This window comes from Schistocerca piceifrons, chromosome 1 (genome assembly GCF_021461385.2).
Source record: "Schistocerca piceifrons isolate TAMUIC-IGC-003096 chromosome 1, iqSchPice1.1, whole genome shotgun sequence".
Classification (NCBI taxonomy): Eukaryota; Metazoa; Arthropoda; class Insecta; order Orthoptera; family Acrididae; genus Schistocerca; species Schistocerca piceifrons.
Genome location: NC_060138.1, coordinates 324827609 through 324853239, shown reverse-complemented (window position 1 = coordinate 324853239; position 25631 = coordinate 324827609). Strand labels below are relative to the sequence as shown.

The window sequence follows — 25631 nt, the reverse complement described above, 5'->3', positions numbered from 1 at the left end:
GCGCATGGGTTTCAGTTTTCGGCAGCCAAGACCCGCGTTAAGCATTTCTGCCGGCGCCGAACAGTCCATCCTGAGCCGCGGCTTTATCTTGCCGACGAACTCCTTGCTGTGGTGGAGACCCACAGGTTTTTGGGGGTGGTTTTCGATGCCCGGTTGACTTGGCTGCCTCATATCCGGCAGCTGAAACAGACGTGTTGGCGGCATCTAAACGCTCTGAGATGCTTGAGCAACACCCGCTGGGCCGCCGACCGCTCTACACTGTTGCAGCTCTACCAGGCGTTAATCCAGTCCCGTCTGGATTATGGGAGCCTGGCTTATGGCTCAGCATCCCCATCTGCGTTACGGGTGCTGGACCCGATCCTCCACAGCGGGATACGCCTTGCCACTGGTGCTTTCCGCACCAGCCCTGTGGACAGCGTACTAGTGGAGGCAGGTGTACCTCCACTGCGGTTCCGACGCCAACGTTTGCTGGCCGCTTATGCTGCCCATGTTCTAAGCTCGCCCGGGCATCCAAACTATCGCCTCCTGTTCCCGCGGTTGGTCGTCTGTATGCCAGAACGTCGGCCCCGGTCTGGTTGTACAATAGCGGTCCGCGTCAAAGAGCTTCTCTCTGGGCTCCAGGGTTTCACTGTTCCACCTCCTTTCCGGGCTACTTTGCATACACCCCCATGGTGTGTTCGTCGCCCTAGCCTTCGGCTCGACTTGGCACAGGGCCCTAAGGACTCAGTCCCTCCAGAGGCCTTCCGCCGCCACTTTTATTCCATCCTGGCCACGTATCAGGGCTCTGGTGTTGTTTACACTGACGGTTCGATGGTTGCTGGTCGTGTCGGATATGCGCTCACTCTAGGGGACCTTTCCGAACAACGTTCCTTGCCGGATGGCTGCAGCGTTTACACTGCTGAACTGGTCGCCATCTTTCGTGCCCTAGAGTATATCCGCTCCTGCTCAGGTGAGTCCTTCGTTATCTGTAGCGATTCCCTGAGCGGTTTACGAGCTCTCGACCAGTGTTTCCCTCGTTCTCGTTTGGTGATGGCTATCCACGAGTCTCTGCATACTCTCGCCTGTTGCGGCCGCTCTGTGGTCTTTGTGTGGACCCCCGGTCATGTCGGTATCCCGGGTAACGAACATGTTGACCGCCTGGCGAAAGAGGCCACCAGTAAGCCATCTCTGGACGTTGGCCTCCCAGAGACTGATTTGCGGGCAGTCTTCCGCCGCAAAATCTTGGCGCTATGGGACGATGAATGGCGCGAACTGCAAATGTGCAATAAACTCCGTGCTGTCAAGGAGACGACGGCTGTGTGGCGGTCATCCCTGCGAGCCACTCGCAGGGACTCGGTAGTTCTTTGCCGGCTCCGCATTGGCCACTCCCGGCTGACACACAGTTATTTACTGCGCCGGGAGGACCCTCCTCTATGTCGCTGTGGGGCAGCTTTGACAGTGGCCCACATTTTGCTGGCCTGCCCCCTTTTAGCTGTGGTCAGGCAGACATTTGCGCTGCCTGCTACGCTCCCTGCCCTTTTAACAGACGACTCCACTATGGCTGACTTAGTTTTAAGTTTTATTCGGGCAGGGGGATTTTATCATTTACTCTGAGTGTTTCTGTTTTATTTTATTGTTTTGTGTTGATTCTGGCCTTTGGCCTATGGTTTTACACTGATTTTTTAATGTGTTTCTAAGTGGTTGGCCTTTCCTTTTTTATGTCTATGGTCGGCCAACCACCGTCACACTCTGTGTGGTTTTAGTTTGTTTTGTCTTGTCTTTGTCTCAGTATCTCTTGTTCTGTATCGTCTGTGATCTCTTCTGTTCCTTGTTTTTATTCTCTGTGGGTGTTCTTTGTCTTTGAACAAAGGGACCGATGACCATGGCAGTCTGGTCCCTTTAATCCCCCAAACCAACCAACCAACTGCCGTGTACCTGCTTAATAGAAGTCCTACCAAGGCTTTGGAAGGAAAGGTACCTGCAGCTTTGTGGTATAATGAGAAGCCTAATTTGGGTATGCTGAGAGTGTTCGGATGTATTGCTTATCTACTGCTACCAAAGGAATTGAGAACAGGTAAATTTGAAGGCAAATCCTTAAAATGCTATATTACTGGTTACTGACCTAATGGCTACAGGCTTTGGTGTCCAGAGGAAGGAAAAATAGTCATAGGAAGGAACATTGTTTTCTACGAAGGAAGGTTTGAGTTTGAAAGTAAACCAGCTGAGGACTGGATCCCAGAATCTGTAAAGGAATCATTCAAGAAGGGTGATAATGAAGACGTCGAAGAAGATGCCAAACCAAGTGACCGAGAAAGAAGGCTGCTGTAACCATGGCCGAAACGTTGGTTTTTCTCCACCAGCAGTAGGTTTATACATTATGACGCGGTACCATACCCAGAAAACGTTTATGCCAAGTGATGGGGGTCATGAAAGAATTCCCATACCGGAACTGACCAGTGACAAAAAGGGAGCTGAAAATTTGTCGGAAAAGAAAACTGTTCGATGTTCTACCAGGAAGAGGAACCATCCTAAATATCTGAAAGACTACGCTGTCCTTGCACTCAATGCTTATTCATTTGTGGATGATGTACTGAAAAGTTACAAGGAAATTGCAAATCGTGAAGATAAGGAATACTGGTATAAAGCTGTACTGGATGAAACTGACTCTATAAAGGAAAACAGGACATGGATCTATGTTAAATTACCACCTGGAAGGAAGACTATTGGCAGTAAGTGGGTGTTCAAATTAAAAAAGGACAAGGGTGGAAATATCATAAGACACAAGGCTAGAATTGTGGCAAAAGGATGTTCACAGAAAAGGGGATTTGACTACAATGAAACATATGCACCAGTGGCTCGACTTGAACTGTTAGAATAATGCTAGTTATTGCAATCCAACTAGGACTGGTTCTGGAACAGTTTGATGTCGCCACCAGTTTTCTTCTTGGATTACTCAAGGAGGAAATATACATTACTATTCCTGAACGAGTGGGTATTCGAGAAGAATTGAAAGACGCAATTGGTTTGGTTTGCAGATCACAGAAATCTTTATATGGCGTAAAGCAAGCACCACTAGCATGGAATCACTCTATTCACACCTTTCTTATGTCTATCGATTCACTCAGTCAGAAGCAGATAAATGTCTTTACTGTATGATTTTAAAGATAGTTGTTATTTATTTTGTGCTCTATGCTGATGACATTTTGATGGCAGGAAATAATAGAGAGGAAATGGACAGAGTGAAATTTTAAGTTAAAGCAGAAGTTCAAAATAAAGGAACAGGGAGAACCATAATCATACTTGGGAATCGAGAGTTCTATGAACAACGGAGAAATGTATCTGAGCCAAACATCGTATTTGAAGAATTTGCTACAACGATTCAACATGCAAGATTGTAATCCGGTCAAGATGCCTGTAGAAGTTAAACTTGAAATCACGGAAGGAAAAATCATCGATAAGCCTTGCAGAGAGTTGATTGGATGTTTGATGTACGCAATGACAGCAACAAGACCTGATTTGTGTGCTATGGTCAACTTCTTGAGCAGATACCAAAATAATCCATCGGAACAACTCTGGAAAAGCTTAAAAAGAGTTTTGAGACATATCAAAGGAACCATCGATATGAGACTACATTATCGAAAGGGGAATCAAGAAGTTCTTCTGGCCTATGCTGATGCAAAATGGAATAGAAAAGAAGAGGCAAGATCTACCTCTAGTTATCTATTAAAATGTTTTGGAAACACCGTCTGTTGGGCAACAAAGAAACAGACTAGTGTTGCTTTGTCTTCTACAGAGGCAAAATATGTAGCTCTGGTAACAGCTGCAGCTGAGTTACTCTGGGTGAAATATTTGCTGGATGATATTCAAATTCCACTCCAGCTACCAATTCGTATATTTGAGGATAATCAGTCCTGTATACGTTTACTGAAAACATTGGAACTTCGACGGTTGAGACACGTCAATGTTAAATATAATTTTGTGCGTCAACTCCACCATCGCAGGATCATCGCGGCCGAGCATGTACGTTTGGAGGACCAGATTGCAGATATTTTTACCAAAGGCTTACCAGCTCTTAGATTCATTGCTTTGAGGTGCTTATTGGGTTTATTTTAATTTTTGTTAGCGTTAAATGTAAAATCATTAAATTGAGGAGGGGTGTTAAGTGCTGTACCATCAAAGAGTAAAACAGGTGTTTTTGTTCAGTTGTTCTGTTAAGACTTTCAGTTTAATAAAAAAAAAACCATCTAATAGTTTTTAACTTTACATGTGTTATTTTATCGTAAGAAACTAAATTGCAGCAAAATGTGTTCTGACTGGGGCCACAGGCGAGTGAAGTGTGCTGACTGTTTGCATATCCATAAAAGAGTGATATATAAGACAAACAAAAAACAGACTTTGTTCAGGTTGGGAATAAGTGTTCTCATTTGAAGACACTGTTTAAAAAACAAAGTGAAGTTGTTCCCAGTGATGACTTTTTGTGTTCTAAATGTTTTGACAGAATAACAGTGGTATTATATGAAAAAGGTGAAGTCTGCCATGGTGCAAATGATGCAGATTTTGCATCAATAGAAAAGAATTAAATACCCTGAATCAGTCAACTACAGAGGTAGGTATTAGTCCTGTTAAGAAACTGTGGTCAGTAAAGTCAAGTCATAAGCTCTATGCATCAAGAAAGCACAGAGAAAATAACTAAAGCTATGGATGAATACCCTACAGCAAAACTGACCACACTCTTCAAAGTAGAAATTCCATCTTCAGAAGAAAATGAACCAAAGCACTCTTGCACCTCTTGCCAGGAATTTTTCACAAATATCATATCAGCTGTTGTGCGTCCTGCTGTGAAAAGGTGCAAGTTTTAACTATTATTCCAGAGACATTTTCAAAGAAAACAATTTTGGACCATGTTCCATCAGTATCAAAGTACATGGTAGGAAATCAAGAAATGTGAGGTTTGTAAAAGGAGTCTTTGGAAGACCAGATCCCTATTATGATCATCCTGTTGAAGCAGCTCAAGTTCAAATAGTGCAGTCATTTTATCTGAAAGATAAATGGGACTGTTCTTGCCAGAGTGCCAACAAAAAAAGACACTATAACTGTAACAGTTGAAGGTCAAAAAGTTGTGAAAGTGAAGAGGTACATGACTCGCAGTATTAAAGAAACTTTTGGAATTTGTAAGAGCAACTACACAACTTCACTTACGGTATTGGAAGATCAAAATTTTATGTGCTATGACCTAAGTGGGTAGCTCCATAGCCACCTAGAGATGTCTGTTTATGTGTGTACTGCACAAATTTTGAACTTTCTGTGAAACTTTGAAGACCTTACTGGAGCACATGACATATGACATCTTGGTTGGGCATGTGAAGTTGTTAGTAGTCTGTGACGTAAAGCGAGGGACTTTTTTATTTTAAGAATGTGGTGACTGCCCTGGAAAGGGAGGACTGTCTTTACAGACACTTGGCCTGGAAGACGTAGTAGATAACTCTGCAGAAATTACATATGTGACATGGGAGAAAAATAAATTAAGAAAACTGTTGCGTTTGACAGTTTCATTGATGAACTTAGTAAATCATCAGTGAAAGCAGTAACACACCAGCATCTGAAGAATTGCAACAACACATTGCAGAAGTGAAGAGGTCTGCACAGACTGGAGAACTATGTTTAGTGCTTCACTGTGATTTTGCTGAGAACTGGTGTGTAATTCTCCCACAAGAAGTACAGGGGTATCATTGGAGTAACGACCAGGTTTCAGTATTTACAGGAGTAAGATATTTTCAAAGCAAGGCCACAAGTGTTGCAGTTATAAGTGATGACACAGGACATGACTCAGCACATGCTTGGCTAGCAATGCACAAAATTCTTAAACTGCAAACGGGCAGAGAACATAATTATTTCTGATGGTGCTCCTACTCATTTTAAGAATTGTTACCAGCTGTTTGAATTGAGTAAGTTGCTTGTGCCAACTGACCAGGTATTCAATGCCACTGGTCATGGAAAGGGGCCTTGTGATGGTGTAGGAGGCCTGCTGAAGTGCCATGCAACAAAACATAATCTTTCCGGACCAAATACAGCTGCGATGCAGCGTGCTGAGGATTTTACGAGAGTTGTGAAATCTTACACATCCACAGCCCTCATTCTTTCGTGCAAAGAGCAAATCGAAGGATTCCGTGAGCAGAAAAAAGAATCGTTCAAACAAACTACTCCTGTGGAAGGAATTCCGAAGACACATTTTTGCACTCAAAGTGATGGGTGAACTCACATTGCACGCACTTTAAAGGGCAAGAGAGAAGAAATTTCATTTGTTCGGCCAACACCTCAGAAACAGCAGAATAATATTCAGGTTCACAACTGAGAAGGGGGTGACTGGTGGATTGCTGAGATTACAGACACCAGTTATGAGTTAAATGAAACTGCAGTGAACTTTACATGCTAACACATGGACCAGCTCCTGGATATAGATTTCCAGCTGGAGGACAGCAACAACACCATCAGTGCTCACTTTCTGTTCACAATGTTTTGAAGACTGCAAGTGCTTCAATTCCTATTGGTTCAACACGAAGGCATCTCTCTATATCAAAGGAAGCAGTGGAACACATTTTTAGTTAATTGACTGGCTAATTTTAGTACAAAACAAAGTGCACAGAAGTTGTATAAAATGAAACCTTTGTCTTTGGACCTTTCACATACATTTTGGAACCATTTAAAATGCTTGAAAAATGAGTTTCTTACTCATCTTTCAAAACTAAAATTATGTTAAATAAGGCTAGTTTTTATTTTTATGAGCCTGTTATGTGATAATGAAACAGATTTTATGTATGGCAAAAATTTCTATTGTTTATTAAACCTGTTCAACCTAAAAGTGGAAGCTCTTCTTTTCAGGGAATGTAGAACTATATAGTACTAATCAACAGGGAAAAAAATCAAACTTTTTTGGACTGGCATTTTTGAAATTTTTTTTTGCATAAATTATAAAAAAGTTTAGAATGTTATAGTAAAAGAACTTTGACAGATAAGTCCAAATGGAGGATTTCTTTGTAATCAAAAAGCAATTATCTTTCAAATGAAGAAAAGCCAACAAAATATCTAGAACTATTCCAGAGATACAGAATTTTAAAATTTTTTCCAAAATTCGCATCTTCAAAATGGTATGCGCACTGTCATATTCGGAGGGCTGTATCTCGGAGCAGAAATTTTTTTGGAGAAAAAAAAGATGTGTTCCTTACTTAGTCCTTCATTTTAACATATGCTAAATTCAATAAGGTCTGAGACTATGAAGGTAAGATTTTTTCCTAGTCTGCCAGAATTGATATGGACTGTGCCATCAAGTAATACACACTATAGGAAAAGGCTGAAAGTGTAGCTCTTGTATGCTTTCTCTGATCTTTTGTACCCTGTCCAACTCTAGTATATTTTTAACAATAATGAGTAAAACATTGGCTCTGCGCGCGCGCGCGCGCACACACACACACACACACACACACACACACACACACACACACACACACACACACACACTCTCTCTCTCTCTCTCTTAAGTGTAATTTTTTGGATTTTTCAGATCTCTTGTTAACATTTTCATAGTGGATAACGTTGTAAATGTTGATAAAATTCTATTTTTTAGGGCATGCGCTAATTGATCTAATTAAGAGATCTGTAGAGCCACCACCGGAGGTGGGTCACAAAGTGCTGTGCAGGCATCCATTTGAAGAATCAAAACGTGCTTATGTCATTCCAACAAGAGTGGAGCCATTACTTAAGGTTTGTTTGAACATGTCACATGTTAAAACTGATTTCTAGGGCAATGGAAGGATGACATCCAATTTAACTGAAGAGCCACAAAATGATACAGAAGGGGCTATGACAGAGGGAGTTATAATTTCTAGGGGATTGATTGATTTCAGCAATTACCATTAGTAGAGATATCTGAATGTTTGAAAAATCTGAACTTCGGTGGAACACTTCTGTATCATTTTCTTGGAAATACGGCTTTGAAAATTTTTGACACTAAATATGTTTTCGAAAAGTGTGACATGGAGCACAATACTGTCTAAAAATAACTTGCAAGATTAAACCGTAATTTCATGCTTTATGTGGTTCATCTATAAAAATAAACTTTGGAGTTTAATGTGTTTTGTGTCTCTGTGCTGTTCTACCCTGTTCCCATTGCAGCTAATTCATATTAGCTTGTAAAGACTAATGCTTCTTCCTGAGCCTTTAGAGATGGTTTCATTAAAAAAAATTTAGGAAAGAAGAATAGTATGTAAACACGAAGAGAAATGTTTCAGTGTCTTGATCCTAAATTAAGGAGTAAAGGTGACAACTCAGTGATTCACTATGCTATCAAAAGGCACATAAACAATTCTTCATCTCAGTTTAGTAGTTAAAAACATAGACTTATAGTATGGAATGTTTAATGTACACATTTTATAAAATTCCTACACATTTAGAAAAATTACGAAAGCAGTCGTTCAAGACAGAGGCATTTACAGTGTAAGATGCAAGTATTTTGTTACTATTATGAAGCTGCTTCATGACGAGAATGATATTCACATTGTGTCCAGTTAAGTTTCAGTTTCTTTATTTTAATTTTTATTGAGTAACATATCTGTTTCCAGATTGTGTTAATATTGTTATTGATTGTCCATCTGTGAGGGTCCATAATTGCAAAGCACTAGTATTAGTGCATTATGTGTTCTGACTTTGCAAATAACAATATTGTTTTAGCGTTTACTGGAAAATTCTGGTTTAAGACAGTTGATCATTAAGTTTTGTTCCAAGCTATGCAAAACGACTATAGAAATGTGTAGAAGCATTTTTGCTAAAGGCAGGATTGATACTGAAAAAAGCCGTAAGCACTAATTTTGGAGAGCTTCTGTTCTGATAATTCTCACAGTTGGACACATTACACGCAAAAGTAAAGCAAAAAATTAAGTTATTAAATCACGTAGCTGACACCACTATTTAAGTAGCCCACCTACACATTTATACTTTCCTACAGGTACAGTTTGTCCCTTACAAGGCCATGTGAAAATGAAAAAAGTAATTCCAGTGTGAAGAAAATAAAACAGTATCCGACATAAAGACAGTATGTTCGAAAATGCACTACTGTAAAATCAGAATCTGCTGCTGTGCAATATTCCTTACCATATTATTCCACTCCATGCATGGAACACAGTTGAATGCTCCTTGGCATGTTAACCATGCAAGGCTGAGTAAGTGAGCATAAAATGTTAGGCAGGGTGAGCACAACCTAACTGTATAGGCTTCCCACCCAAGTTAATGTGGCCACAAGTAGAAGTGGTGACAAAATCCTAAGTCATGTTTGACTCCAAAGGTGTGAAATATAATTTTATCCATGTGATTACAGCTAGCATAGGCTTCTCACTTACTGTGTCTGTCTGGAAACATTCAGCATGAGGAAGCAAGTGCAGTAAGAAGTAAAATTGAAACCAGGGTGTAAATTGTGAAGAAATGGGAGGGTCTAAATAGCAACAGCTGGAATAAATTATTGTTTATTGTTGAAAAAATAGCATGTCTGCTGGGTATTTTGTTCAAAAACTGCTCTACATTAGTGTGTTTCCAGGTGGGAATGACTCATTTTATAGAAACACAGTTGTAAGTAATCCCACACTTCAAAAGCTCATTCAGGGATACTAGCAGTAAAAAAAAAAATAGCAGCAAAGTTTATTGCAGGGGGTGCTAAAGATATGAAACCTTTTAATTATCTTTGTAGTGAATGTTTTAAAGAACAAGGCCAAGAATGAATAGATCTAGAGGCAGTCTGTGGAGAAGTTTGTATTTCACATGTAATAGCACTTCTCTCCACCAAAGTACACGTGACAGAGGACAGACTGATGCAGTTTGAAACAGAAAAATGCCTTCCATTATTATGAAAGTTGTTAATAAAACACGTGCTGTGACAGTTGATATGTTGACTGATTTGCACAATCAGATGCACTGTTTGGTGCTCACAGCAAATAATTTCTACATCTATACTCTTCAGACCACTGTGAAGTATACGAGAGAGATTACTTCCCATTGTTCAAAGTATTAGGGCTTTTTCCATTCCATTTATTTATGGAGCATGGTAAGGAGGATTACTGAAAGGCCTCTGTGCACACTGTAATCAGTCTAATCTTGTCTTCGTGATCCTTGTGGGAGTGATAGTGTAGTCTGTTCCTAGATTCCTCGCTTAAAAAAGATTCTAGAAACTTTCTGAGCAGGCCTTCATTGAACATTTTGTGTATCTACAAGTGTCTGCCAGTTCTTTCAGCAGTTTTGTAACTCTCTCCCATGGGTCAAAATGTGTGTGAACATTTGTGCTGCTCCTTATTGTATCTGTTCAGCATCCCCTGTTAGTTCTATTTTGTACAGAATCCAAACACTTGATCAATATTTTAGGATGGGCCACATGAGTATTTTTTTTTGCAATCTCCTTTTGTAGACTGATTTCATTTTCATAATGTTCCATGAACAAATCGAAGTCTACCACCTGCTTTACCTATGATTCAATCTATGTCATCATTCAGTTTCGTATCCCCACAAATTGTGACACTAGGATATTTGTATGAGTCGAATGATTCAAACAAGGATATGGTTTCTTTTCTTTTTTTATGAAATGCAAAATTTTACATTTCTGAAGATGTAAAGCAATTTGCCAGTCTTTGCACCACTTGTAAACCTGATCAAGATCTTGACTAAACACTTGCATAGCTTTTTACAGAGATTACTTCATTACAGATAATGGCTTGATCTGTAAAAAGCCTGAGGCTACAATCAATATTGTCTGCAAGTTCATAATATACAGTATGAACAGCAGGGCTCCCAACACCTTTTCACATCGATGACTCTCCATCCTAGATAACATGCAAATCTCACATGGATCATACTTTCAGTAATAAGCGTACATGTGGTACTGACTCAAATACCTTGGAAGTCAAGGAACACTACATCTTTTTGACTGATTTGATGAATGGCTTTCAGGATATCGTGTGAAAAGGCTGTCAGGGAATCGTGAGAAAGCACTAGTTTGGTTTCACATAATTGATGTTTTCGGGATCCATGGTGGTTGGCATGGAGGAGGTCATTCTGTTCAAGATACCACATTACATTTGAGCTCATAATATGTTCTAAGATTATACAACAAATAGACATCAGTGATATTGGATGGTAATTTTCTGTAGCACTTCTGCTGCCCTTCTTGTGGATGGGTGGGACCTTTGCTTTCTGCCGTCTACTGTGTGCTGTTTTTTATTCGAGGGATCTCCTATATATTATTATTGAAAGATGGGTTATAATGGCCATAAATTTATTATAAAATCTGGTAGGAATACCATCAGGCCTAGGAACATTGTTCAGTTTTAATGATTTCAGTAGTTTCTCAGTGCCACAGACAGTGATGTTCTATTTCACTCATCTTTGAATAAACACAGATTGGTCTCTTGTGAGTAATGTTTTATTTGCAGCTAAATCCCCAGACATTGAGTAGAATATAAATATTATGAGAGAAATAAGAGAGGATGGCTGACTGGAACATTTTGTTGGAAGTGTTGCATAACTTCTTTGTTTACTCTGACCAGCATGCCAAGATAATAAAAACTTTGGAAAATCGTGAATGGCTTTCGTGTGTTGTTCATATTAACACAGCAGCTAGACACATTTTTGATGAAGATAATTTCTTGTTTAGCGATGCCCCAAAGATCACAGCAACAACAAATACGGTCATATGCATTGTATGTCACATGAAGAAAAGTGGCTTCTACTCATCTTGGAATTCATTGCTAAAACAAGAGGTCAGCACATGCTGGATCAGCTTTTATACCATGCTAGAGTCCATACATATTCACTGTAATGAAGTTTCTACTTGACTGACGAGAAAGAATTATGCTTGTAGAGATGCACACAGCTTGTTCATGCATTGTTGTCTTTCAACAAACCCATTACCAAAATGTTGATTGTAAAGCTGGACAACATTTGGAGGATTCTGTACCGGTACTGCATAGCCCTCAAATTACCTGTGATAGCAGTGACAGGCATACATGATACTGGCCCAAAACATGACTGATATCCTAGATGGCAGAACCTGAGCAAACTCAAGATGTGCTTTTGTAAGTGGCTGCCTCCGCACTCTTTCAATGATTATTAGGTGTCAGAGAGAAATCCCTAAACTTTTTGGTGAAGAGAACCAAACAGCATTCATCCAGATTTCGTTCCAGGCGTTTCCTTGTCTGCCTTCTTCGCACACCATAGTACTAAGGGATTTGCCCTGTTGTTTATTATGGACTCCTCAAGGACAAACTGATTATGTGGAAGTGGTTGAATACTGTCTGGATCAACACAGTCGTGCTGATAGCCTCCTCTGGGTACCTCTGAACCGTAGTTTGTAGGTAATGATCATCAGCTGGTGTTGTTGACTGGGCATTCATTACAAGGCAGACCTTCAGTGATTTTTGTCTCACACTGTTGGTCAAAAGATCGAATGACATCAGTGCAGTGTATGCCAGATCAGTGGGCAGCTTCCCATGCTGCAATACTTTTTCCTGTAAAGTGGTATTGTGTACGTGGTCTCAACTAGAAATCGCCCTTTCAGCCATGTCGACAGACTGAACTGCGTACGCAAGTTGCATTGCCTCATTCATGCTTGGAGACACAGCACATACTGCAGAACTACACTGAGAATACATATTTGCTTTTACCTCCAATACACAGATGGCTGTATGTAACAATTTCCTGTGGTCAAAAGAATACTGAGGCAAGAGGTTTCCAGCTGGAAGGAAAAAAGAGAGAGAAAGAAAAAAAAAAGAACTGTATTTGATGCTACCGGTGGAAAACTTTCTTAAGCAGTTTATGTCGGCTCCTATCAAGATATTTTATAGATTACTTCATTCTGGTGTGTGTTTCATTTGTCTTTGTTTTTTGGGAATTCCTGTCATACAGGCATAATTTAAAATTGATGTGCTTCCTTTTTAAGGTTTGCTGGCAGGATGGTAAAATTTGTTGCCCTCTTCCTACACTCAGTGAGGTGCGATCAAAAGTCCATGCTTCTCTACGCACTCTGAGGCAGGATCACAAACGAAATCTGAATCCAACACCATATAAGGTAAGACTGATATAAAAGTTTTTATCAGCGCTTAAAAAATTAGTGACCATTAGTAAATAATTATAGCTAGCTTTATGCCTATTGTTGAGAAGACTGTAATGATTATCTACTTTCCATGCAGCCATAGAACACTTCAGGGCAGTTTTGTGATGATACATACAGGTCTATAAAGGCACCACATCTTTTTGCCTTCAGAAGAAGGAAATCGACACTGATGATGCATTACAGAAAAGATAGGGACAAGATGCCCTCTTAAGCATTGTGTAAAATGAACATAGTCGATTTTTGCTTTATTTTACATAATATTGTTTGCCAAAATTATCATGCCTTGGAGGAAGCATAAGAATGATCAAAGTTCTGCAGTTCAAAAGGGGGAATGGTCAACTTTCATTTGGTGTATGTAATCTCTAATCACTATTGATCATTTTATATGATACAGACTTCATCATATGTATTGGGTTGGTGCATGAGTTCGTAGTGTTTTTCCATAAGTTTAACATACACAACAGTTACGCACAACAGAGACTTCAGTCATAAACGATCTGAGGGTAATCTCAAAAGTAAGGTCTCCTGTTTTTTATAAGTACATAACTCTGTTTGTGTGGCAGTTAGTCACACTGTTATGAAGAGTGCTTCACGCGCTGTGTGTAAACATGTGCACGCCACGCTGAGGCGCTCAGTCTTGGCTTGGCAGCCGTTGAGAATGGAGCTCCTGTTGGATGTTACAGCCAAGTGCGAATTGCGTGCAGTTATTCGGTTTTTGAATGCAAAGGGCACTGCACCGATTGAAATTCATCGCCAATTGACAGAAGTGTATCGTGAATCTTGCATGGATGTCAAAAATGTTCGTAAGTGGTGTAGAGAGTTTGCACCTGGTCGGACCGAAATTCATGGTGAACAAAGGAGTGGGAGACCGTCAATTTCTGAGGAGACAGTGTTGAAGGTTGAGCAAAGCATGCGTGAAGATGGGTGGATCACCCTGGATGACCTCTGCACGTTGGTTCCTGAGATTTCCCAAAGCACCACTCACAGAATTTTAATGGAAACATTGAACTACCGGAAGGTGTGCGCAAGATGGGTGCCACGCATGCTGACTGAGGACCACATGTGGCAACGAGTTGGTGCTTCCCACGCATTTCTTCACCACCTTGCAGCCGAACAGGACAACTTTCTGGACTAAATTGTCAAGGGTGACGAAACCGTGGCATACCACTTTACACGTGAGACCAAGCAGCAATCACGCCAGTGGCGGCATCCTTCTTTGCCAAAGCCACGGAAATTCAAACAAACACAGTATGTCGATAAAGTCATGACAACGGTTTTCTGGGATCGGAAAGGGTTATTGTTGGTCGACTTTATGCCCACTTGGACCACTGTGAGAGTCTGAGAAAACTCAAACGGGCAATTCATAACCAGAGAAGAGGAATGTTGAGCAAGGGCGTACACTCTCTCCATGAAAACTTTCGCCCACACATCACTCAGCAAACCTTTGCTCTCCTGCAACAGTTTCAGTGGAACATAATCACCTACCCACCCTATAGTCCTGACTTGCCGCCCAGTGAGTATCATCTGTTCCCTAGGTTAAAAGAACATTTGGCTGGAAAGCGATTCAGCTCCGACGACGATGTGAAAGAAGAGGTTCATAACTTTCTGAACAGCATGGCGGCGAGCTGGTATGACATGGGCATACAAAAACTGTCACAGCGTGTACAAAAATGCATCGACAGAAATGGTGATTATGTCACAAAATAGCTAAATGATCAAGCTGTAAGCTGATGTAAACCATTGTAGAGATAAACAGGTCTATGTACTTATAACCCTCATATATTCTCCTTCACTATTTACAGCAATCTTTCAATGCTGGGGTAACTTTTCAATTCCATGGCTGTAAAAATCATGTGGTTTTCAGGTGAAGAACTCGTCAAATCATGATAGGAGCATGCTTTTTGGGTGCGGAACGACTTCCCAAACCAACTCTAGTGTAATCTTTTTTGTCAGTCTAGCAGGATGCAGGTGGGTATTACCATTATCATGGATTAGTATCACTTGACACAGTTTTCCAGGTCGTCATTCGTATGGTCCCCAAAGTGTCTCAGTTTTTGACAGTAAATGTAGGCAGTTATAGTTACACCTTGGGGAAGCAATTCATAGTCCACCACATCTTTGCTGTTCCAACAGATGCATAACATTATCTTTTGTGAAAGCACACAGGTCTTTGTTTGGGGAGTTGCTGCTGTGTTTTGGCACAACCATTCATTTCTTTCTCTTACATAAGCATAAAGACGCTATTTTTCGTCACTAGCAGCACTACGGGATAGGAGTGGTCGTGTTGTTCACAAGCCAATTGATGATGGATGAGCAAGCAGATGACCACCCACTGTGTTTTGTGATTTCAGCTTAGTGCGTGCGATACTCCTAATATCCATTGTGTGCAAATATCACACGATGGTTGGATGATCACAGTTTGTCCCATTTGCCAGTTCTTGAGTACACTGATGTGGATTATTGTGAATTAATGTGTTTAAACTATCTTCATCAAACCTCAAAGGTGTTCCTGAAAATTGAGAGTTGCTAATGTCAAAATGATCCTACTCAAAATGCGAAAATCATTATCTTGCCATGCTCTGTCCAATGGCATTATCCTCATATAGGGTGCAAACCTTTCTGGCTGTCTCCACTGTTGTCACACAGAGGAATATGTCAGAATTGTTCAAATTTTTCCACTTGACACTCCATTTTCTAGTGTCCACAGCTCCACTCACTGTCTCGAAGTAACAAAATGACAATATGTAAGTATACCCATAGCAACCGGAATACTAACACATGAAACAAAAGCGCTACAAACTTGTGCACCAACCTAGTATAAACAGAAGTCTAGTCCAATCAAAGGATACAGCCACAGTCTTAAATATTAAAATCAGCATTGTCCATGTTGTTCAAATCTCTCATAGTGTAACATGAGTTTTCTGTCAGCCAGTTATATAATTGAATTTTAAAATATTTTAATGGCATGGATCGAGCAGAGAGAGATAAAAATTTTTGAGATCATTTACTTTCTGCTAGATTCAATTTTTGCTAGTCTGTGCTTTGGGATGTCATTCATTGCATTATTTCTGGTAATGTGTTTGTGAATTGCTTCGATCACTACGCAATTTTTAATGTTCTTCTTGGCAATGCTGTTAGTATTATTCACCTGGTGCAAAGAGGGCAACAGTGTTTGATGAGATCACAGCTTATTAAACAGAAATTCTTTTAGGTGTTGATAAATAGGGGCATGTCCCCATATCTATCTATCTTTTTTTCCAGGTATTTATCCCATGTGGTACAAGGTCAGCTTTTTCAACAATAAGCAAATTTTATTTTGTCATTTAATTTTGTGTCCAGATGCCCTTTCTGATGCCACAGTCATCAAGGTAACCTAAGGGGAAAGGGCAAGGGGGAGGGGGGCAGATGTGCGCTGGCTGTTTGAGAAATGTGTAAATTTTGTTCCATATGTTAACCACATTTTAGCTGTTTGTATTTGAATCTCATAGTCTAGAGGTTAGCTTTGCTACCTCCAGAATGGGGGTTGTGGGGTCAATTCCTCACTGCATCAGAGATTTTCTTCATTTGGGGACTAGATGTTTGTGTTACCTTAACCATCCCATCTTCATCACAAAAGATGCGCAATTCGCCAATTTGGTATCAAATAGAAAGACTTGCACCAGGTGGTCTAACAGTCCCATATGGGGTCCCCCAGTCAATAATGCCATATGCTATGATTTCATTTCAGCCATTATCTGAGGCTTTTGCCTAAAAAGATATGGGAATAAGATATGTGACTGAAAGGGGACGAAATGTGTCGTACAAAATTAACTACTGTGAGCCTTATTTCTCAGTTTACTCATTAGTAGGACAGTGATGAGTATCTTTTTGCAAACTTGATCGATATGTTCTTCCCAATTCAGTTGGCATCAATAAAAATTCCTAAAAGTTTGACACTTTTATTTTGTGTATCCTTAGACAAACATAACAGGACCTTTTGGGTTTGCTCTGGATTACAAACAAGGTTATTGAGTGTATAACAGTTTAATGCAGAACCAAATGTAAATATAAATACAGAAAACTGTTACCAATCACTTTTAAACTATTTTTTATTCCCATAGTCTAGTTTTCAGGTTCAGCTTTAGATGGAGCAAGCTGAAGTTACACCTCTATTTTCATTATGTGATGTTGGGTAGTGGCTCTATGACAGGAAGATAGGAAATACACTGATAAGTCAAAACATTAGGACCACTGCCCACTGTGAGGTTGGATGCCAACTGGTGGTTTGCAAGGTACATGGCATGGTAACAAATGTATGAAAGTGGAGCAGACATAGACAGGAGTCACCTTAGCGAGTATGGGTTGCAAATGGGGAATTCCATTGAGATAAGAAACTTTGACAAAGGGCAGATTGTTATTCACAGGCTCTACGTAATGAGTATCTCAAAACAGGTGAATCTGATTGAATGTTCACATACTTCTGTCGTGAGCATCTACGGAAAGAGGTAGAAAGACAGTGAAACTACCACCAGGCACTAAATGGTTGCATGTCCATGTCTCTTCACAGAGTGTTGGGTTCAGAGGCTTGTCTGCTCTGTAATGCAGGACAAATGGTGATATGTGGCGTCTCTCCTGGAAGAGCACAATGCTGGTGCACGCACAAGTATTTTGGAGCACACTGTTCGTCGTACATTGTTGAACATGGAGCTCTGCAGCAAATCACCCCTATGTGTTCATATGCTGAAACAATGATACGATTGCAGTAGGCACAGAACCATTGGGATTCAACCTTCAGTCAAGGGAAACATGTCAGATCTTCAGGAGAATCCCATTTTTGCTACACTAGCTTGATGGTCATCCCCACAAACTTCGTCATCAAAGTGAACAGCGACTTGAATGTGCAGCCTGCCATGGATGCAGGCTGGTGGGAGCAGTATTAAGCTATGGGAGACGTTCTCCTGCTCTTACATGGGACTTGTGGTAGTAATTGAAGAGACACTGACAGTTGCAAACCACCTGCATCCCATCATGCTTGTTGTCTTCCCCAATGGCAATTTCATCTTTCAGCAGTATAATTTTATGTGTCTTGAAGCCAGAACTGTGCTACGTAGTTTGAGGAGCATTATAGCGAACTCACATTGATGTCTTAGTGACCAAATTTGCCAATGTAATTCCAATGGAACTCATCTGGGTCACTGTTGTATGCAATCACTGAGTACACAGATTAGCGGCCTGTTATTTACACGAGTTGCATGACTTGTGCATAAACATCCAATGCCACAGACCTCCAGAAACCTACCAACAAACTGTCGGATCCCTGACAACACAGAATCAGCGATGTATTTCATCCAAAGACGGACAAACAAGCTATTAAGCAGGCGGTCATAATGTTTTGGCTCATCGGTGTATGTTGGCATATTACTGAGAGTGGTAGCGGTGCATGGCAAGTTCTGTTGAATTTTCTGCATGTGAGGTAGCAGATTTACACACGTTGCTATTCTTCAAGTTGTAACTGCTGTAATGTTTACTTTCTGTAAAACAAGACAATTGTCATGATTGTTCTTGGTCATGGGAGAAATTAGTACTACGATCCAACATTACCTGCTTAATTCTAAAGGCACGCCATTTTTGTTTTTAGTACGGCTTCTGTGACTAACAAATGCTTTTGCCAGTATTTGAGACAAAAACCATGAGCTTTGTGAAATTATTTCCTATTGTGTACTTATAGTGGTGTATGTTGCATTTTTAAATTCCCTGCATATATTTTCCCCATGCTTATTCGTCTTTTCTTCCTTCTTGCCAATGTGAAAAGTCTGTGGAAGGCTGGTCTGAAAAGAACTGGACAAATGAAGTGGACATGTCTTGAATCTGAAATTGGACTGTGAAATGTGATGTCAGTACAAGATGTCAGTGACGGATTGTAGAGCTTCATGCAGCTTTAAAACATTGAATCTCTCTGACAATTACTGTCATCTGCTCCTACAGTTTATGTACATGCATTGTGCACTTTGACAGCTTTCATTTGTTGCTTTGTAAGAAATACTTCTGATTTTAAACCAGGTATATTCGGCTTATACATGCTTCTTTCAGAGGTGAATGTCTTGTCTTGTTGTTTATGACCCACTGTCCTTCTGAACAAATACATGTTGTGATGGTTTGTGACACCATTGCATATTTCAAGAAACTTAATTTTTTCCAGAATACTAGTAATTGGACTGTGGCTATTACATTGGGGTATTTTTAAAGTGGTACGTTTCCTCTAACACAGTGCCAGAAATGCAGTGCAAAGGAACGACCATTGGCTTGTGTTCCCATGTCCGTCTGAGTCACGATCCTCGCTCATACTCAGTTGACAGTATTGCTGGACTGGTGGATTCTTGGCTTTACTGTGTTGTTTAATCTGCTGTTTTACATGTGCACTTTTTAAGTTTATTACTGTATTCTGTTTAAAATTAAAGTTGCTGTATAGTTATAAACAATTTATTAAGGTGTGATTAAGAAGTGTACAAATCAGAAAAGGAAACGCGTTGTGTGCGCACATGAACAGAAACTAAGTGTTCTGCAAAGACCTGACAGAAACGAGTCATTTACTAACTCAGCCTCTGAAATCTGTGTTGGAGTGACAACAGTTAAAGACTGGAAAAAGAACCAAAAGTGGTGACCATGAATTGTCATTGATTGTAATTGACAAATCTAAGAAAACAAGACCCTTGAAAAACATAAACATGCCAGCACTTTCTGTTTATTACAAAGCTGAAAAGGTGTTTGGATGAATGGTAATTTTTTGGGTGAGCAGATTTTGGATGCATTTGTTCTAGCTGTTGAAACATACTTGAAATCAAAAAACCTATCACTCTGCACATTTGTATTCCTAGACAATACCTCAAGGTGACATAAAATCTATGTTTTTGCCCCTCCTCGTTTCCCCTTTGACTTAATCCAGCCAATGGATCAGGGAGTTATTGACTGGTTACAAAATGATTTTACAGCAGGAAATACATCAGCACATTGTTGAAGAGAACAGAAGGGTAATTGTAATCTTTTTGAAGCCTTAACATGTGCATTTAGGTGCTAAGTCATGGGACAGCAATATGCATATATTCAGATGACAGTAGTATCGCATACGCAAGGTATGAAAGGGAAGTGCATTGGCGGAGCTGTTATTTTTACTCAGGTGATTAATATGAAAAGGTTTCTGGCGTGATTATGGCCTCACGATGATTGTTAACAGACTTTGAACACAGAATTGTAATTGGAGCTACTTTATCTGATCAAAATTATCCGGACACCTGGCTGAAAATCACTTAAAAGTTTGTGGCACCCTCCATCGGTAATGCTGGAATTCTGTATGATGTTGGCCCACCCTTCCACTCTCTCAGGCATACATTCAATTAGATGCCGGAAGGTATCTTGGGGAATGGCAGCCCATTCTTCACCGAGTGCTGCACTTAGGAGATGTACCGATGTCGGTCAGTGGGGCCTAGCACGAAGTTGGCATTCAAAACCATCCCAAAGGTGTTCTATAGGATTCAGGTCATGACTCTGTGCAGACCAATCCATTACAGGGATGTTATTGGCATGTAACCACTCTGCCACAGGCCGTGCATTATGAACGGGTGGTTGATTGTGTTGAAAGATGCAGTCGCCATCCTTGAATTGCTCTTCAACAGTGAGAAGCAAGAAGGTGCTTAAAACATCAATGTAGGCCCGTGCTGTGATAGTGCCACGCAAAACAACAAGGGGTGCAAGCCCCCTCCATGAAAAACACGACCACACCATAATACCACAGCCTCCGAATTTTACTGTTGACACTGCACACACTGGCAGATGACATTCCCTGCCATCGGATCACCACAGTGTGTACCATGATTCATCACTCCACACAATGTTTTTCCACTTTGCAATTGTCCAGTGTTTACACTCCTTACACCAAGCGAGGCGTCGTTTGGCATTTACCAGCGTGATGTGTGACTTATGAGCGGCTGCTCGACCATGAAATCCAAGTCTTCTCACCTCCCGCCTAACTGTCATAGTACTTGCAGTGGATTCTGATACAGTTTGAAATTCACGTGTGATGATTTGGATAAACGTCTGCCTATTACACATTATGACCCTCTTCAACTGTCTGCACTCTCTGACGAGATCGGCCTGTATTCTTTTGTGCTGTACATGTCCCTTCATGTTTCCACTTCACTATCAGATCAGAAATAGTGGACCTAGGGATGTTTAGGTGTGTGGAAATGTCACTTACAGACATACGACACAAGTGACACCCAATCACCTGACCACATTTAAAGTCCACGAGTTCCGCGGAGTGCCCAGCCCTGCTCTACCATGATGTCTAATGACTACTGAGGTTGCTGATATGTAGTACCTGGCAGTTGGTGGCAGCACAATGCACCTAATATGAAAAACATATGTTTTTGGGGGTGTCTGGATACTTTTGATCACAAGTGTAGCTGCATGAGACATTTCATTTCGGAAATAGTTGGGATCCACAGAGTTAGGAGTGTGCCAAAAATACTTAATGACTGAGAGCAGCACTGTTTACATAGAGTTGTCACTGCTAACAGACAAGCAACACTGCATGAAATAACCACAGAAATCAATGTGGGACATATGATGACTATCCATTAAGACAGTGGTATGAAATTTCGCATTAATGGGCTATGGCGGCAGACGACCGACGCAAGTGCCTTTGCTAACAGCATGACACCACCTGTATTGCCTCTCCTTGGCTTATTAGTGTATTGGTCACACCCTAGCTACTGAAAAACCATAGCCTGGGCATGTGAGTCCTGATTTCAGTTGGTAAGAGCTGATGGTCTTCGCCATGGTCCAGGAGTAGCATCTTTGCCTAGTAATCAAAATATCGTCAGCTTAAGAAGTCACCCAAAGTCTGGCCTTGTAAAGAGGGCAGGGGAGTGACACAGGTTCAGGGCACTCTCTTGCCCTTGGGCGGGAAACTGCTCCTAAAAGGTGGAAGAATCAGCAATTATCAATGGCATTAGGATGCAGAAGACAGTGGAAACTACTGCATTAAAGATACAGTGTTTATCCGCAGGATATGTGGCCCAATAGTTGGAAAGTGTCATGATGATCTTTCTATTGGTGAAAAATTTCTGACTAGTCTCCCACTCAAATCTCCAGGAGAGGACTACCAAGGAGAAGGTGACCATGAGGAAAAGATCAAATAAGGAAATGATAATGTTCTATGAGTCACGCCGTGAAATATTGGCGAGTATAGAGTGAGGAATTAGAGAGGAGAAAGGCTAATAGAGCTCTACAATAAATTTGAGTTTGTAATAGTGTATACTCTGTTCAAGAATCACAGAAGGGGGGGGGGGGGGGTAAACTTGGAAAAAGCAGGGAGATATGAGAAGATTTCAGTTAGATTGAATCATGGTCTGGAAGAAATTGTGAAATCAGATATTGAATTATAAGACATACCCAGGAGTATGTATAGACTCAGATCATAATTTAGTAATGATGAAGAGCTGGCTGAAATGTAAGAGATTAGTTAGGAAGAAAAAATGTGCAAAGAAGTGAGATTCTGAAATACTAAGGAATGAAAAGCTATGCTTGCAGTTCTCTGATGCTATAGATGCTGCAATAATGAAGAGCTCAGTAGGCACTTCAGTTGAAGATATCTCTAAAAAGGGCAGTCACAGAAGCTAGAAAGAAAAACGTAGGTACAAGGAAGATCACTGCGAAGAAACTATGGGTAACAGAAGAAATACTTCAACTGATTGATGAACTCAGGAACTCAGAAATGCTCAGGGAAATTCAGGAATACAGAGGTACAATTCACTCAATAATGACATAAATAGGAAGTGCAGGGAATCTTAAGATGAAATCCGGAAAAATGTGAAGAATGATTTTTGGAAGGACCTGACTCTGCATATAGGAAAGTCAAAGATAGCCTTCAGTGAAATTTAAAGTAAAGGGAGTAACATTAAAAGAGTCCAATAGGAATTCCACTGTTAAATGCAGAGGAGAGAGCAGATTGGTGGAAAGAGTACGTTTAAGGCCCCTATTAGGGGAAGATTTGTCTAATGTAATAGAAGAAGAAACAGGAGGCTACATAGAAGAGATGGAGGATATAATATTAGTCAGAATTTAAAAGATATTTGGAAGACTTAAGATCAAATAAAGTAGAAGGGATAGATAACATTACATTGGAATTTCTAAAATCATTGAGAGAAATGGCAACAAAATGACTATTTATGTTGGCTTGTGGAATGTATGAGACTGGCGATGTACCATAAGACTTTTGGAAAAACATCATTCACACAATTACAAAGGTAGCAAGAGCTGACAAGTGCAAGAATTATTGCACTACCAGCTTAATAGCTCATGCACCCAAGTTGCTGAAAAGAGTAATGTACAGAAGAATGGAAAAGAAAATTGAGAATCTGCCAGATGATGATCAATGTGGCGTTAGGGAATTTTGAAGGCACGAGAGAGGCAGATGTGACATTGCAGTTGATAATGGAAGCAAGACTAAAGAAAACTTAAGACACATTCATAGGATCTGTCGACTTGGAAAAAGCGTTCGACACTGTAAAGTGGTGCTAGATGTTTGAAACTCTGAGAAAAGCAGGGATAAGCTATATGGAAAGACGGGTAATATACAATATGTACAAGAATAAAGAGGGAACAGTAACAGTGAGAGAAGGGTGTAAGACAGAGATGTAGTCTTCTGTGCAATCTATGCATCAAAGAAACAATGATGGAAATAAGAGAGATTCTAGTGCAGGATTAAAATTCAGATAAAAGGATATCAGTGATAAAATTTCTTGATTATATTGCTGTACTCAGTGAAAGTGAAGCAGAATTACAGGATCTGTTGAATGAAATGAAGAGTCTAATGTGTTCAGAATATAAATTGAAGGTAAAACAAAGAAAGACAAAAGTAATGAGAAGTAGCAAAACATCAGAATTGTGGACAGTGTAGTGGATGAAGTCAAGGAATTCTGCTGTCTAGACACCAAAATAACCCTTACGGTGATGGAGCAAGGAGGACATAAAAAGCAGACTGGCACTGGCAAAAAGGACATTCCTGGCCGAGAGAAATCTATAAATATCAAATGTAGGCCTTAATTTGAGGAGGAAATTTCTAAGAATGTACATATGCACACAATATTGAATGGACTTTGGGAAAACTGGAACAGAAGAGAATCGAAGCGTTTGATATGTAGTGCTACAGAAGAATGTTGAAAATTAGATGGACAGATAAGATAAGGAATGTTGTAAGTTCTCCACAGAATCGGAAAGGAGAGGAATAAAGGGGTAACACAGACAAGAAGAATGGGCAGGATGATGGGACACCTGTTAGGACATAAGGAAATAACTTCCATGGTACTAGAGGGAGCTCATGTTCACAAACAACATTGTCATGTCACTGGGACACAATTGTTCAAGATTGTTTTGAAGAACATTTTGGGGCAGTTCGAAGCGAATGGTTTGACAACCAAATTGCCCTACGTGTATCGCATCAAAGATTTATGGGGCATAATTGAGAGGTCAGTTGATGCACAACATCCTGCACCAGCAGCTCTTCCACAATTGCGGACGACTATAGAGCAGCCTGGATCAGTATTTCTGCAAGGCCTTCCAATGACTTGCTGAGTCCATGCCACATAAAGTTGCTGCATTAAACTGGGCAGAAGGAGGCCCGACACAATATTGGGAGGGGATCCTATGACTTATTGTCATCTCCGTGTAATATGTAATTTACACAGTTGGTCAAGCTCAGGAAAAACTTTAATCCTGTTGTGGAGTTGTTCACTACAGTGACCAGATGCTAATTTCACATCTTAGGCATTTTTAATCTCTCCTGCCAAATGCACGCAGGGCACAGCACCAGTAGGGAGTATCAGCAGAAGTAGACCATGTGCATTTGCAGCCTCTGAACTGATTATAAACGCCAAAGAAGTGACATTAACAGCTGTCCGCTGCACCAGGGGGTTAAGGAAAGAACTCGACAGAAATCATGGATAAGGTATCCTACCCTAAACCAAGAGCAAGAATGTCCAAAAACTAATGAATCAGCAATGCAGATTTAGTCACCAATTTGCAAGTCATTGATCTTATTTTGCAACAATACTCGTATAATGTTGAGCAAGAGGAGTTAGACAATGAAGAGAACGAAGAACACAAAAAGATCAGCCACTATGCAGCAAAGGGTATTTGGAACAACAGCCAATTGACACAGCTACGGACATATTGCAGGCAAACAAGTGGCATAATGCAGTCAATGTCAAGGTTTAAGAAAGTGGAACAAAAAACATTTATTTCTTCAAATAGATTTCCAGTATCCAAAAATCTCTGTTTTCCCTTCTCTCTATTTAGAATGTGGTGGTTAATCGAGGTCCTACTGTGTTAACAAATTGTCTGTGTTCCTGGATGAAACAGTACATAAAAAAAGGGAAAGACAACCACTCACTTTTAGTGGACTAATGCATGGTACATACCCATGTAACAAAAAACAGTTTTCCTTAGCTTTAGGGCTCTGGCAGTTTTTCTA

The 25631-nt window shown here is 40.4% G+C and overlaps 1 protein-coding gene across 5 annotated transcripts in view; it reads left to right on the top strand.

The window, feature by feature from the left end:
- LOC124782314 (nicotinate phosphoribosyltransferase) overlaps nucleotides 1-25631 on the top strand; it is a 127889-nt gene that overhangs the window by 94458 nt on the left and 7800 nt on the right. For all 5 annotated transcript variants that reach the window (XM_047253929.1, XM_047253928.1, XM_047253932.1 and 2 more), the window contains exons 11-12: nucleotides 7601-7737; nucleotides 12950-13078. In XM_047253929.1, coding sequence (XP_047109885.1) covers nucleotides 7601-7737; nucleotides 12950-13078 — 266 coding nt within the window. The remainder of the gene's footprint in view (nucleotides 1-7600; nucleotides 7738-12949; nucleotides 13079-25631) is intronic.